This window comes from Hoplias malabaricus, chromosome 8 (genome assembly GCF_029633855.1).
Source record: "Hoplias malabaricus isolate fHopMal1 chromosome 8, fHopMal1.hap1, whole genome shotgun sequence".
Lineage (NCBI taxonomy): Eukaryota > Metazoa > Chordata > Actinopteri > Characiformes > Erythrinidae > Hoplias > Hoplias malabaricus.
In genome coordinates, this window is record NC_089807.1 from 23401737 (window position 1) to 23415597 (window position 13861).

The window sequence follows — 13861 nt, forward strand, 5'->3', positions numbered from 1 at the left end:
TTAGGTGGATGCTGTTCCCACCAGGGTTTTGTTGTGTATTTCATTTACACTATATTGTGTATTTCATGTTTTGTCTGTTCTAAGAGGCTGTGCTATTCTTAGGGGCTGTTTACATGACTGTTGAGTACGTTTCTGCTCACTAGAGGGTGTTAGAGGATTGCATAAACTGGTCCATCTATTTGAACAAGAGTACCTGGTGTTTTATACACACATTTAATGTATTACATACCCAGCCATATTTTATTATATAACATATTCTGTGGTCCTTTGTGAAGCGCATTATACACGTAGATTAAAGCCTCACTTTAATTGTTCCTTTGTTCTTAGGGTTCACTTGGACTTTTGTGGATAAAATATATTTTGTACTTCGCTTATTTCTTACTGTACAAAGAAACTTATTGTTCCGGTTCAGTTTGCATTTTTTGTTGTTGTAGTTTGTGCTAACAATTTATTTTCTGCTTCGGTTTGTACATTTCGTTGATCATAACATATTTTGTAACTTGCTTGCTATTTCCGTAGTTCTCAAAATTTTGTTTTCACTTGCTATAATATATCTTGTAATTTGACTGCTTATTGACGGTGTGCTGATGATGTTTGTCCTGTTCGGTTGGAATTGTTCCTCCACATAATAGGTACTTTTGTGGCTTGCTGACTGTTAAGTGTGTCCGGTAATTAGAGTTTTCATACCTAAAATATAGTCTTTGGCTTCATTCTGTATTGTGAGATAATTGTCCTGCCTTTATAGCTTTTTCCACTTACTACAAATTCTATTTCATCTATTGGTGTGTTATTTGCTTCTGACTAATGAGCTTTCTCGGTCCGTGGGCCGGTTTGATACTTAATGTAAATTAGGCTTAGCTTGCTTCTAATTAAATACTGTGTTTGAAGACACGTACTACGTTTCGTATCAGCCTGTGAAATTCTTCACAGGGCTGAGGTGGTACTGCTTTTCTTGGCTGAGCTTAAACTTGACTCTAAACTTGGACTTTTTCTTTTTCCCGGAGAGCGCTAAGTGCAGCGGCTGCTGCCGTGGGCGCTGTGGGGTGAGACCCTGGGACGCTGTTCTAATAACTCTGAATTGCGATGAAACCTTGCGGTGTTAATTGATTCGCGCTTAGGGGTGAATTAGAACGAAGACCCATTCAGGTGAGATCCATTTTATAATCAGCACCTTACAGACAACATGGCTACTACTAGAGATTTGCATAATGAATTAAACGCCATTTACGGCGTGGGGAATTGGGAATGGAAACCGTTTGTTCAGCAAATTGAAAAGATAGCTGAGGGAGTGAAAGAGGGGGTGATAAATTTGAAAAAGCGGGATATCGTGCACAAAAGTGTGCTCAAGAGATTTGATAAATGGGCTAAAACACACACAGGGGATAGAATATCTCTGATCAACTGTTTTAACCAGATGAAGAGAGACCAGGAGGAAATATTAAGTCAGGCTGAAGCAGAGGTTAGTAGGGCTAGCCTTTTTAAAAGAGCTAAGGCAAAGAAAAGCTTAAATACAGCTAAGACGGACATTGCGGAGCTCACAGCTATTACAACGGCATTTCTTAGTATGATTCCGCAGCTTGTTACACTGAAAACACCAGGTCCGTCACAGCCGATGGCAGTTTCACCTACTGCTGAGAAGACGGAAGTGGAAAGTGAGTATACAAAACACAAGGGGGAGGGGCCTACAGCCCCGCCTCCGCCATACAACCTGGGCCACGTCCCACCAGCAGACACTATCCTGCCTGTCTTTAGCGTAGACTCAGGCAAAGTGAGCATACAGACAGACACAGAAGGGAGGGGCTCTGCTCGTGAGCAGGCAGCCCACAGCTTCACACACACGAACGCACACAAGCCTTATCTGCTGCAGTTGACTTAGCCAGACCTGACTATTCACTACCTTTTTACATGGATGTTTCTGAAACAGACACTGTGATTAATGGTGTACTGTTTTAGAAAAATGGGGAAGGTAGAGCAGTACTAATGTACTTAAGTGTCCCATTGGACCTTATAGAGAGGAGACAACCACAGTGAACAAGACATGTAGCAGGACTGACTAAATTAGTCCAGAAAACAGCACATCTGGTAGCAGGATACCCATTGCGCATTCTAACCACACACGGAGTAGTAGCGTACATAAACTCACAGATGTTCACACTCACTCCATTGCGACAGAGACGCATTCACAAAGCATTGACTGCACCCAACATCACCTACACACATGAAGGAGTTAATATGACAGATGGGATGCTGGAAGGCCCACCACATGAGTGTGAGGAACAGGTAGAAAGGCAAGGAAAAGTAAGACCAGACTTACAAGCCACACCCATTCCAGGGTCATGGAATTTATGGACAGATGGGTGTGGGTACAGGGCAGATACAGGTGAAGTCAGAGCAGGATATGCAGTAGTTCAGGAAGCAAAGGGGGAAACACGTGTTTCAAACAGTCATAGCAGAGGAAGTGAAAATCCATCAGCACAGAAGGCAGAACTACTAGCAGTAATTTCAGCACTAGAAGTGGCAGAAGGAAGGGACGTCACTATTTATAGTGACTCAGCGTACGTAGTGACAGCCGCACATGTAGACATTCCACACTGGAAGCAGGTTGGATATGTCACAAGCACAGGGAAACCAGTCAAACACAAGACAGAACTGATGCGATTAGAAGCAGCTATACATAAACCAAACAAGGTAGCAATTGTGAAGTGTAAAGGACACCAAAAGGGAGACACGATAATAATCAGAGGGAATGAAGCTGCAGATGAGGCAGCAAAAAGAGCAGCAGGATACATGGAACCCAACAACATGCTTGTGTTGGACTCCAGTGTACCCTGGGAACCGATTCCCACAGGACAAGAGCTTAGACACATACAGGATCAGGCAAGTCCAGAAGAAAAGTCAGTATGGCTAGCAAAGGGTGCTAGCCCAAACAGTCAGGTGTGGACGTCACAAGAAGGACAAGTAGTTTTACCAATGTCACTAGCAGAAGCAGTTTTAGAAGAAGCACACACAGTAGCGCACGTAGGAAGACAACAAACACTGGAAAATCTAAAACAATGGTGGCACCCATTCATGTCAGCAATAGTGGTTGATTACATCACTAAATGTCAGATTTGTAACACTCAGAACGTAGCAAAAGCATTTAAACTAGCTCCAGGAAGGTTTCCATTGCCAGATTCACATGGACACGAGATTCAAATGGATTACACAGATATGATTGACCCCATTAGGAGATATAGATATCTCCTGGTCGTTGTAGATCGATTCTCGGGGTGGGTAGAGGCAGTCCCCACTCTGAGGGAAGATGCAAAATCAGTCTGTAATTTTCTGATTAATTGTTGGATTCCGAACCATGAGTTTCCTAGGAAACTTTTCTCAGATAACGGGAGTCATTTCAAAACACTGCAGTGGGTGGAGCAGTCGTTGGGGCTGCGCCACAGCTATGGTTGTGTGTATCATCCTGCCTCACAAGGTCAGGTGGAGAGGATGAATCAAAATTTGAAATCCAAATTAGCTAAGATTACACTGACCACGGGCATGAATTGGCTAGATGCTCTACCAATTGCCCTGATCAGTATTCGGAGCTCTATTAATAGAAGCACAGGCTTCTCCCCATTTGAACTCGTCAGAGGCGTAGCGTTCCCAGGCCCAAAAACGAGTCCTGATGTGTGCTCGCCTGGGACGAACACAGATGAGTATCGTCAACTGTATTTGAAACTAAAATCAGTGTGTGAGGAACTATCTGTGCAGGTACGGAGAAACAGAGGAGGAGACGAGGAGCATGAGATACCTCCCGAGGTGGCCGTGTCTCCATGGGTGTATCTGAGTAAAGTGGTCAGAGCCTCGCTGGACAGGCCCATTCCGGGTGACAGAGAGAACCAGCCACGCGGTACGACTCCAGGGTAAAGGCAGCTCATGGTATCACCTGTCTCAGTGCAAGCCAGCACTGCCACCAGAGGAGCACCAGACGCAGAAGCAAGCATCTAATTAGTAACAAGTGCCAGCTGGACACTCTGCAAACGACCGGAGAGCTGTCTGAAGCTCTTGAAGACCCAGAACACATTATTATTTTCTTTACAGGTTGTCGTGGACTCTTCTTCTTTACAGGTTGCTTGGACTCTTAATTTTTTTTTCCTTTTTCTTTCCTTGCAGGTTGAACTTTCTAAACGAATTTGTAAAAAAAAAAAAAACGCACCCTGTAGCTTTAACACTTACACATATAGAGTATAGATAATACTTTATTAAATAGAAGGAAACTTAGTGGGGAAACACATTGATTGTTTAATAATGGCTTGGTATGGAAAAAGGGGGTGCGACAGGACAAAATACAGACACCATTACTGTTGTAGAACAAGTAGTCTGGGAGATAACAAACAGGGAAATAATGTTACTTCCTCCGGTTGACATGGTTAAAATTTTGGCCACCTGGGGGCAGAAGGGGCAGTGAGAGAATTTTTCCTGTTAAAAAATGGTTGGTTGGCTGCCAGACAGGTTTTCGCTCTCACAGGTTAAACACATGTCAAAAACATGTTTGGAGGACCTAGAGTGTGATGACGTGTCTTGGGGACACGTCATAAGAGGGAACTGTCGTGGGAAACAATTTTATTACTTTGTGTTTGTGGACAAATATCCTTAAATGATGATTACCTAAATTAGCCTTTATAAACTACATACTCATTGTGTGAAATCTTGTACCTTATATGCATTTATATGAATGACTAACCAGCATTTACATTACTTACACATGTAGTTAAACATTTTTTAATCCTGCACGACTATATGGCATGATAACTCACGTGATATTTACACATTCTTAATTCTTAACGTCTAACCTTGAACAGATGTGCACTCCAGGCTTTTAGCACACTGACATTAATCATAGTGTTAGCCCAGGAGGGCTGAAGTGTAGGGGCATGCTGTTGACCTTGAAGTGCATTTATGACTCCCTAAATTTTGGTCTCTGGGGAGAGGAGTGTTGGGAAGAGAGGCCCATTGTCAGCCTGGTCGATAACAAATGTCTTCGGGGTCACGGAATGCACTTGAATCTTGCACGCGGAGAGCTGAGTACTAACACGTGAAATTATGCATATTAATATACGCTAATCAGCCAGAAAACGTCATATGGGGTATAACTGTCGGAGTCAGAACTTGAGAGGTCAGAGCTTTACTTGGGAGGGGTATTAAACTGTTCTCATGTATTGTTCTCCTGAATCCAGTATTGTTAAATAAATAATTTGATTTGCTTTGAACTTCACTCGAATGGTGTCTGCGACTCTTCCGGAACGAACACGCCTCCCCGAAGATGGAGGGTGTATTTTGGACCTTTTTGATATTTTCTAAATTTTAATTACTCTGAGAACGGTCCAAAAGAACATTTTTATCTTCAGGCCCTTCATAAATTTGTAAAGGTTGGTCTCAATTGGGCTTAATTTGTTTGAGTTGAGCTGAAAGTGGTGAGGCCCTATGCTGAGTATACAGACAATCATATTGCTTGTCAATACACTTCATTTTCACTGAGATACACCATATGTTTCTGTTATTCTACCTCAAAATCATGTCAGTAAGTAGAATCTGAAACTTGAACACATCTGAGTAAAGTATGAAATTGTTACAGATTTTTAAGCAAAAATAAGCCAAACAGGTTCACTTGCATATGGTGGCCATCTTGAATGAAAATTTAAACTTTTTTTGATAATTGTTACGCTTCAGACTCAAACTTCAGAAAATCCACAGACTAGTATGCAAAAGTAGGTTTTGCAATTTATGCAAATTAGCAAAAAATCTAAATGGGTGGAGCTTACGGGTTCTTGAGGCTTTTTTGTGTGGTCTGACCCAAGGAATTTTGTCAACCTTTGCTGTAGCACCCCCTTGAGGCCAATCGGACTGAGACCCACAGCAGAGATGGATTCTGACCATGTACCAGCTCAGTTACCACAGCCTGGCCATAAAGAAGGGCAGGTATAAACAGTTGTGCCTGCCCAGAGAGAAAATGTGTGGTTTAAATCCCAAACAGACAGGTTTAAATCCCAAATTATCACACATTCAGAGACCTGGAGAAATTAGAGATAATCCCGGGAAGATGGGCACACAGCCCCCTTCACTGCACAGTGTGTATCAGCCTGTCACCGCCTGAGAGACAGTGGGTATGCTCACAGACACTCACATGATACCCAGTCACAGTCACATGACACTACCCCAGTCTAATTCACCTGAATTCTAATCCCGCACACTGGTTTATTTCCTATAAATTCACAGTCTCGTTCTTCGACCATTCTTCAACCATTGCCAAGGTTCATTCCTGAATACAAAATGTTCTCTCATTGTCTGATTATTGATTCCGTTACAAACCTTTAGCTGGCTTTTCTGATTTTCGTCTATCGTCTTGTCCCTTTGGTATTTATGCTTCTCTGGTTTTGGACTCTGCCTGTTTTTGATTCTCGATTTCTGTACATACCTCTATTTCTGTTTTTGCTCACTGTTACTGACCCCTGCATGTGTTTGACTACTCTTGTGGACTTATGTTTGAATTGACCTCTTAACTGTGATCTGTGTGTGTCTGCTCTCTGTCTGGCCATGACAGGGTGAGTCTCCTGTGAACGTTTTGGCACCAAGCTCAAGAGAATTGGATGGAAATTCATGGACTATTTTACAAAAGAATGTATTGCAAATTAGCTCAAAATATAAGTGGTTGGAGCTAAATTATCCAAACTGCAAATTAGTTTGTCTTGACCCAAGGAATCAGGGGAAACAAATTTTGTCTCTACGCCTCTTGGTGTTGCTCAGCCACTCATGTTAGGAATGCACATACAGAAATTGGTGGATCCCTTTTCTTGGATTTTGGTCATAATTGACATGCTCCTTTCAAGTAAGGCCCTGTGCAGAGAATATCATGAAACAAATTTTATGTCTTTGTGTTATTTTCACAGAGATATTTCATATTTTCCTATATGAATAGTATAGAATAATAGCGCAGATTGTTACAAAACTTGGTAGATACTTAGGAAGTGCCTCCATGGACATGCCAGTCAAGTATCAAGATGATTGACCTTTGTCAAGCTTGTCAAGGAGCTGCTGAGTTCTGATTGGCTGATGACATTACAATTTGTTGTTGGGGTTGTATTTTCTACGTCTCACATGGTAGGAGCCCCGTAAGAAAAAGCGTTGTCTTTCACTGTAGCCCCCCTATGAGGCCAATCAGGCTGATTTTTTGCACCTGATTAGCAGGAGGGTTTACTACCTACTGACCAAGCATGAAGTCTGTAGGCCTTATGGTTTTGTCTGGCCGATCGTTTGTAGTACAGAAAAAGAACCAGAATAATAATAAAAATGTTCAAAAAATCCTGCCAATTATAATTGGGTTTCTAGAACTTTTTTCTCGAACCACTAATATTAATACAAATCTGAGCAATTACAATAAGTTTCCTTGCACTGTAGTGCTCAGAACCCTAATAACAATAATAAGAAGAAAACCTAACAAAAACAATAGGCTTCAAACATTATATGCTTGAAGAAGAAGAAACAGAATAAACAGAACAAAAACAATAGGGCTCCAGCACCTTTAGTGCTTGGGCCCGTAATAAAAATCCTAACAATTATAATAGGGTTTCTAGCACTTTGTGCTCAAACCCTTAATAAAAATAAAAATCCTAATAATTACAAAATGGTTTATAGCACTTCAATAGGGTTCTATGCACTGAGTGCTTGAACCCTATAAATGAAGTGTTTTAAACCTATTTACTGGTATTGAATAAGACAATTACAGGTAAAATTTGCATGTGCTTGAGATAGATGAGAAAATCGATTGAATGATAAGGGGATTTATTTTTTCAGCATGACTACACAATTGTAAACTGCCCAGTCTGCAGACATTGAATGTACCTGTACCTGCTCCACCCCTGATTATGTATAGTCAGGCCTTATCATCAAGTCCATTATTGCTGGGTAACTTTGACTTACCATACTGGGCCTCTTTCATCTGTAATTCCTTTTTTAGCTGCCTGTGCTGCTCCTTCTTTCGTGCCAGTTCTTGTGCGCTTCCTGCACTCAGGATCTGTAGCCTCTTTAAAATACCCTCCAGATGTTCCCTCTCTCCATATACAGACTTCATTTCTGCCTTTATCTCCTTAGCAGCAATGAAATCATTCCCTGCACCACCAAAGACAAATGATGAAGAGTTGGGTAAGGCTAAAGAATACTTGTTGTATTTCTGCTAGAGAAGGGGTAAAAGGAATTGAAGAAATTCTCAGTACAAAGGTTAAAGTCATACGTGATGTCATTATCCAGCACTATCAGAATGAACAGAGTGAAAATTTAGAAAGCGGTGAAGTATCTGTCTGTATGTGAAATTTGTATGTGATTATTAAAATGTAGTGATCCCAAAAGGTACTGCAGCTGAATGTCTCAAATGGAATCATACCTGAAATGGCTGCTAACTTGGCCTCATGCAGGGCTAGCAACTGGGTCTCACTCTCACTAACTTTACGCCTAAGACTGCCACCCAACCTCTGGCTCATTACAACCTGAATAGGTAAGAGAGGGAGAGAGAGAGAGAGAGAGAGAGAGAGAGAGACAGAGAGAGAGAGAGAGGAAAAGAGAGAGAGAGACAGCACATGTTATCACATCTAAACATTTACATGAAAAAAAAACAGAGCTACAGTAAAGTAAGCTCTAGAAATAATAGCAAGGATGTTAACAAGGCATACAATTCTTTGTTTGAAAACTGCCTTACATTGTCATTCTCAGATATATATACAGGCATTGTTACAATGATCCTAGAGGTGATATTTTTCACTCTTTGTCTTTTATGTTCTTAATTTTATCTTTTTACCAGCTTCACTTCAAGCATTTTAAAGCACCTAGCACTCACAAATACCATGCCACACAGGGAACAGCTAAAATGACAAATTTCATTGGTTCTGAGTTGACAGACCATGAGCCACCATGACCTTAGGTGACATTCTACAACCACAAAGTACAGTGATAGAGTCTAGATGTAAAACCCTAGTGTATAATACAAAAATGTATTATAGAGCTTATATATATACCTTCTCTTATGGATTTACTCATTTTTGTTAGAAATTTTACATTACACAAATAAGTAGATAGCAAATTTACAGCTTATTTTTACACGATGTACTTTTAAATAAACCCACCTAGAATAAGTGCCTAATTCCGCTTTATAAACCAATAACGAATTAAGTTTTACAGAATCACACTGTTACACACAACCCTTTGTTTATGTGTACAATGTACATGAACATTATGATATAACACACATTTAAAAGCACTGAATGTCGGAAATGAAACCATAACAGATATTTTTACGTACTTAAATACTCAAAACCCTAAAATTAAGAACATATATAAAAAACACTGCAGGCCTGAGACGATGCTCAGGGATGTACAGGCCCAAAAAAAAGTGGTTGCTTCACTCAAAAGAGCAAAAAGAAACAGTGTACCTTTGTTTAACTACGTAGAAGGATGAGAGAACAATGTCCAGGCAGCAATGCCAAGGTCGAATGTACTTTCATGGTTGGCAGGCGCAGACTTTCTTCTGGAAACTCTTCACAGACTTGGCACAAGCACTCTTCAGTATAAACGTCAGTTTCAATATGATTACTGATTGGGCACTCCGTGTAATGACTGAACGAAAGATAGCTGTGTTTCCTAAGTAGGGAAACTTTTAGCTTATAGCTGTATAAATGTGGATCATGGAGATATTAAACTTTTGTCATTGTGTCATTGTCAGTACTCGTCTGCTTCTCTTTAGAGACCTCATGTTCGTGAGAGACCTGGGAAATTTGCACTTGGAGTGAAAGAAACATCCATCAAAAAAGGAGGTTTTGTGGCACAGCGCTGCACAGTCCATTCCCATTCCTTCATTTCAAAAATGAAAGTGCTTTGTATGAAACAGATGGACATGTCCTTCTGGTCAGCGCCTGAAGCATCATCCTTTGTGCATGTGGGTCAGTTAAGAGCATGATCTGTTCAGATTGATGCCAGATATAGGTGACATTATATAGAAAGTGTGAACAGCAGAACAAAAATATCTTATTTGGTCACGAAATTAGATTTGGGCCACTTTTACCTGCTGTGTGAATGTAACCATACTGACACCGCTGCGACATCTTCTCTGGACCAGCAGATGTCGTTGAGTGTTAGAATTGTTTGTCTCAAGGTTTCCATTTAGAAGCCTTGTAATCAAGTGTATTTGGGGCCTTTCTGGTTTTTGGGAATATTTATCACAGAATTAACACAGGACTTAGACAAAATCTTAGTTTTAGGGGCTCACAATATATGGTAATGTGATGAAAACTTACTTTAGCTGTTGCCTCCTTTATGGATAAAGTCAAGGCTTGCTGTTGGTCCTGAAGTCTACAAGAAAAACAGATGAAAGCTGACAGATATCACTTGTATCTGGTTAAATAATTTCTACTTCAATGCACATAGTTAAACCTTCTATAAGAGCCTTAGAATTCCTTGAAAATGACCATTTTTAATAAGTAACACATAAGTTCAAGGTTTTGGTTGCAGCTTATTAAAACAAAGACCAAAGATTTTATTTGTTTGAGGGATTTTCAATGTGATGAGTTGGGCAGTAGTGATGTGTCGGTCGCGAACGAACCGGTTCAAAGAGCCGGCTCTTGTAAGTGAACGATGAGAGCCGGTTCCCGTCTAAGACTGAGCCATTTTTTTCTAAGGCTTGTCATTCAACCAATCAGAGAACAACAAGCAAGCTCCAACCCTCCAACACTCCACGCTGAGACATTTGGTTTTCCTGAATGCCAATCTGCCTTCCAAAAAATTGTTGAAGAAAATGTTAAATCAGTTAAATGTTTGTTGACAGTTGTGGTAGTTTTAATCACTACCTTTGAATGCTGCTGTTTTGCACTTTGTATTTGTTTATTTTATTACCCAGAAATGGATGATTATTTAATTTAATAAGCTATTTTGTAATACCTACCTTTTGGGTGCCATTGGCTATACTTCAGAGTTTACAAGTGATTTTTTATTAAGGTGTTTAAATAAAAATCCAGTTATTTATACAATTGGATGTGTGAGTGCAATCAGTGAGTTATTACAAGACAGCCATAAAAGCAATTGGCCATTGCAACACTATTTATTATTTTTAATATTGAACATTAATATTTTGTCCATACAGTCATGTAAAATGTAGGTAATATTGTTCTGTACCAGTGGAAATAAGTGGTAAAACAAAGAGCCATTTAGGAGCCGAAAGAGCCAAAAGAGCCGGCTCCCCAAAAAGAGCCGAAATTCCCATCAATATTGGGCAGCAAAAGTGTTATAAGCTAAAGATAAAAACTGCAACAAGTGACGCAAATAAGGTGGGGTCAGACCAATAAACGTTTTGTAAATGAGCATGTACCGGTGGATAGTACAACGTGTGTGTAGCGGTGGCCAATTGACAGAGGAATAAAGTAAAATTCATATCAGTAAACAGAAAGCATTAACAATATTATCTCATGTAAATTCTAAAAACAACACTACGGATTTATTCTTAAAAAAGTAGTACCTTTTCATAGTGTCACTTGTGCAATTCAGGTACAAGATAGAAATGAGGTCAATTTGTTGGCTTTAAAAGTGGAGGCATTTTAATTTTTAATTATGTACTCGGCACATAATGTGTGAATGTGAATTTTGAATGAATACATTTTATTTGTCTGAATTTTGAATTTTTGAATTATATTTATCTGAATGTTGTATTTTTGAACTATATCTGAATAATTAATATTTTAATTATATTTTAATCATCTTTTTATACATTTTTTTCCTTTTCCTTTTTGGTCTAACTAATTTCATACAGCCAAGCTCATCTCAGATGATCCATAAGACACTGAAAATGTGTGCTGTGCTCAGATGAGTCCATGTTTCATCTTGTTTTAGGAAAAAACATACAATTAATGTGCCTAAGAAAGGGACCATCCAGACTGTTATAAGCAAAAGGGTCAATTAATCCAGTGGGCAGGACATTGAGATAGACTACAGATTAGTAAATGTGTGGCTGTACTTAATTTTAATCCTTATTTATTTTTTATAACCCAGTATGTGAAGTCAGAAGGGACTTTTCAGTCATAGACATGTACTTTGTTCACATAAAAAAGACCAACAAAGAAACAAGATCAAATGGTAATCCCAATGATCAGAAAAATATAATCACCTAATCAATTTCTAGCCAAAAAAAAGTGAATGCATATGATCCATCCTAACAGCAAGAATCTGGAAGTGTTAAAACAACACATTTAAGGAATGAATTACCTTACCTGTCAATACATGACAATGGAGACAGAGAAATCTTGACTCTGTGCTTTGAAGTGAGCAGGTCCTCCAGTACTTGGCCAGTCAAGTGCAGCTCACTGGGGCTGCAACCTCGCAACAGTGTTCGTTCCAGCTCCACTGTCTCCAGCCTGAGTTCCTTCTGGTTCAGGTGTGCCTCAAGAGCTAGATTCCATTTCTGTAGTTCCTCCAGCTTATGTTGAAGTGCTGCTATCTCCTTCTAAAAAAAAAATTAAACATTTATTTTACTTTTAAGCCAGCCTAACACAATCAGCTTTCGGGACAAACTGCATGGACAAGAATTTTACATTCAAGTTCATTAATAACACTCATCATACAATAAACGCATGGAGAATTGCTAGCTGGTCCTGTTTACAATGTTAAATTGTATCATAAAATATACATATTGTATATTTGTCTAGTTTCAATAACTATATTTTGCAGACACATGATTTTTGACCCACCTGAATATGCTCTTTCTCCTTTAGCAGCTGCTCTCGTGACTGCTCTGGCCCCATGTGACATTCTGAGGGTTCCTGTTGTCTGTTTGAATAAAATCTTTTTCATCAATATTTCAAATGATAAATATCCAATTTATTTTTAAAAGTAGTTTTCGCCATTTTTTTCAAATGCACAAATATGATGACAAAATTAAATAAAAACATCAAATTAAAAAAACTTTTTACATTTAGTTTTCAAAAGTATGCTGGTGTTTCGTGGTCAAATATAAATTAAAGCTAACACCACTTTGGCTTTGCTTTTACTTCATGAACTGCATAAGTGTCAGAATGAAAATTAAATATGCATTTAGCTTTTTATTTTAAACAGCAGTATGTAACAGATGGGACAAAAAGAAAAGAAAAGAAAAATGTAAACAATAAAAGTCAAAGTAACTGTTTAAGATTCAGTTTCCAGCTCTGTATGTGCTTTCACTGACAAAAAGATTAAAAGGAAACATTGCAGCTACTGGAGATTTCTTTTTCATTTTCCACTTTGCCTTTTCAACTTTTAATTTTCATTTTCTGACTGAATAACATGAAAATATATGTTGATTAGCAGTGGTTGAGGTGAGCGGGGCTGCCCTCCCTGATTCTCATCTCTGGTCATGGCACTAAAAGCCAAAGTCCCTTGCCGAGCTGCGAAGCCTCTGTGATAGTATAGCCTACAGAAAATCTCAGGGTCATAGCAGTCAGCCAGTGCGGTCTCCTTTACCCAGCAAGCCACAGGAATCTTACTCAATAAAATAAATAATTAATAAGTAAAAAATGACAGCTAACTGAGCTTATAGTAAACAATAAATGAAATATAAAATAAAATAAACATCTGAATGGAACTGCTGGGTTTTAGTCTCTTTTAAAAGTGCCTGAATTAATTAATCCTATTAGATCTAAGAAGGTTTATAATGTTTGGGTGCATATTTAAAATAAATAAATAAATAAAAATAAAACAACTTCGACACACACACTGGCCAAACTACAGGCTTTGTGCAAGAAGTGCCATCTAGTGAGCATTATGTGTCAGTATAAGCTTTCCATAATAGGCAGCCAATTGACCACTGAACCTCCTTGGA

The 13861-nt window shown here is 39.2% G+C and overlaps 1 protein-coding gene across 2 annotated transcripts in view; it reads right to left on the reverse strand.

The window, feature by feature from the left end:
* The window catches only part of disc1 (DISC1 scaffold protein), a 68486-nt gene that overhangs the window by 38778 nt on the left and 15847 nt on the right, over positions 1–13861 (reverse strand). For both annotated transcript variants that reach the window (XM_066679710.1, XM_066679711.1), the window contains exons 5-9: positions 12756–12834; positions 12279–12511; positions 10317–10371; positions 8414–8516; positions 7954–8142 (exon numbers count right to left, since the gene is read on the reverse strand). In XM_066679710.1, coding sequence (XP_066535807.1) covers positions 7954–8142; positions 8414–8516; positions 10317–10371; positions 12279–12511; positions 12756–12834 — 659 coding nt within the window. The remainder of the gene's footprint in view (positions 1–7953; positions 8143–8413; positions 8517–10316; positions 10372–12278; positions 12512–12755; positions 12835–13861) is intronic.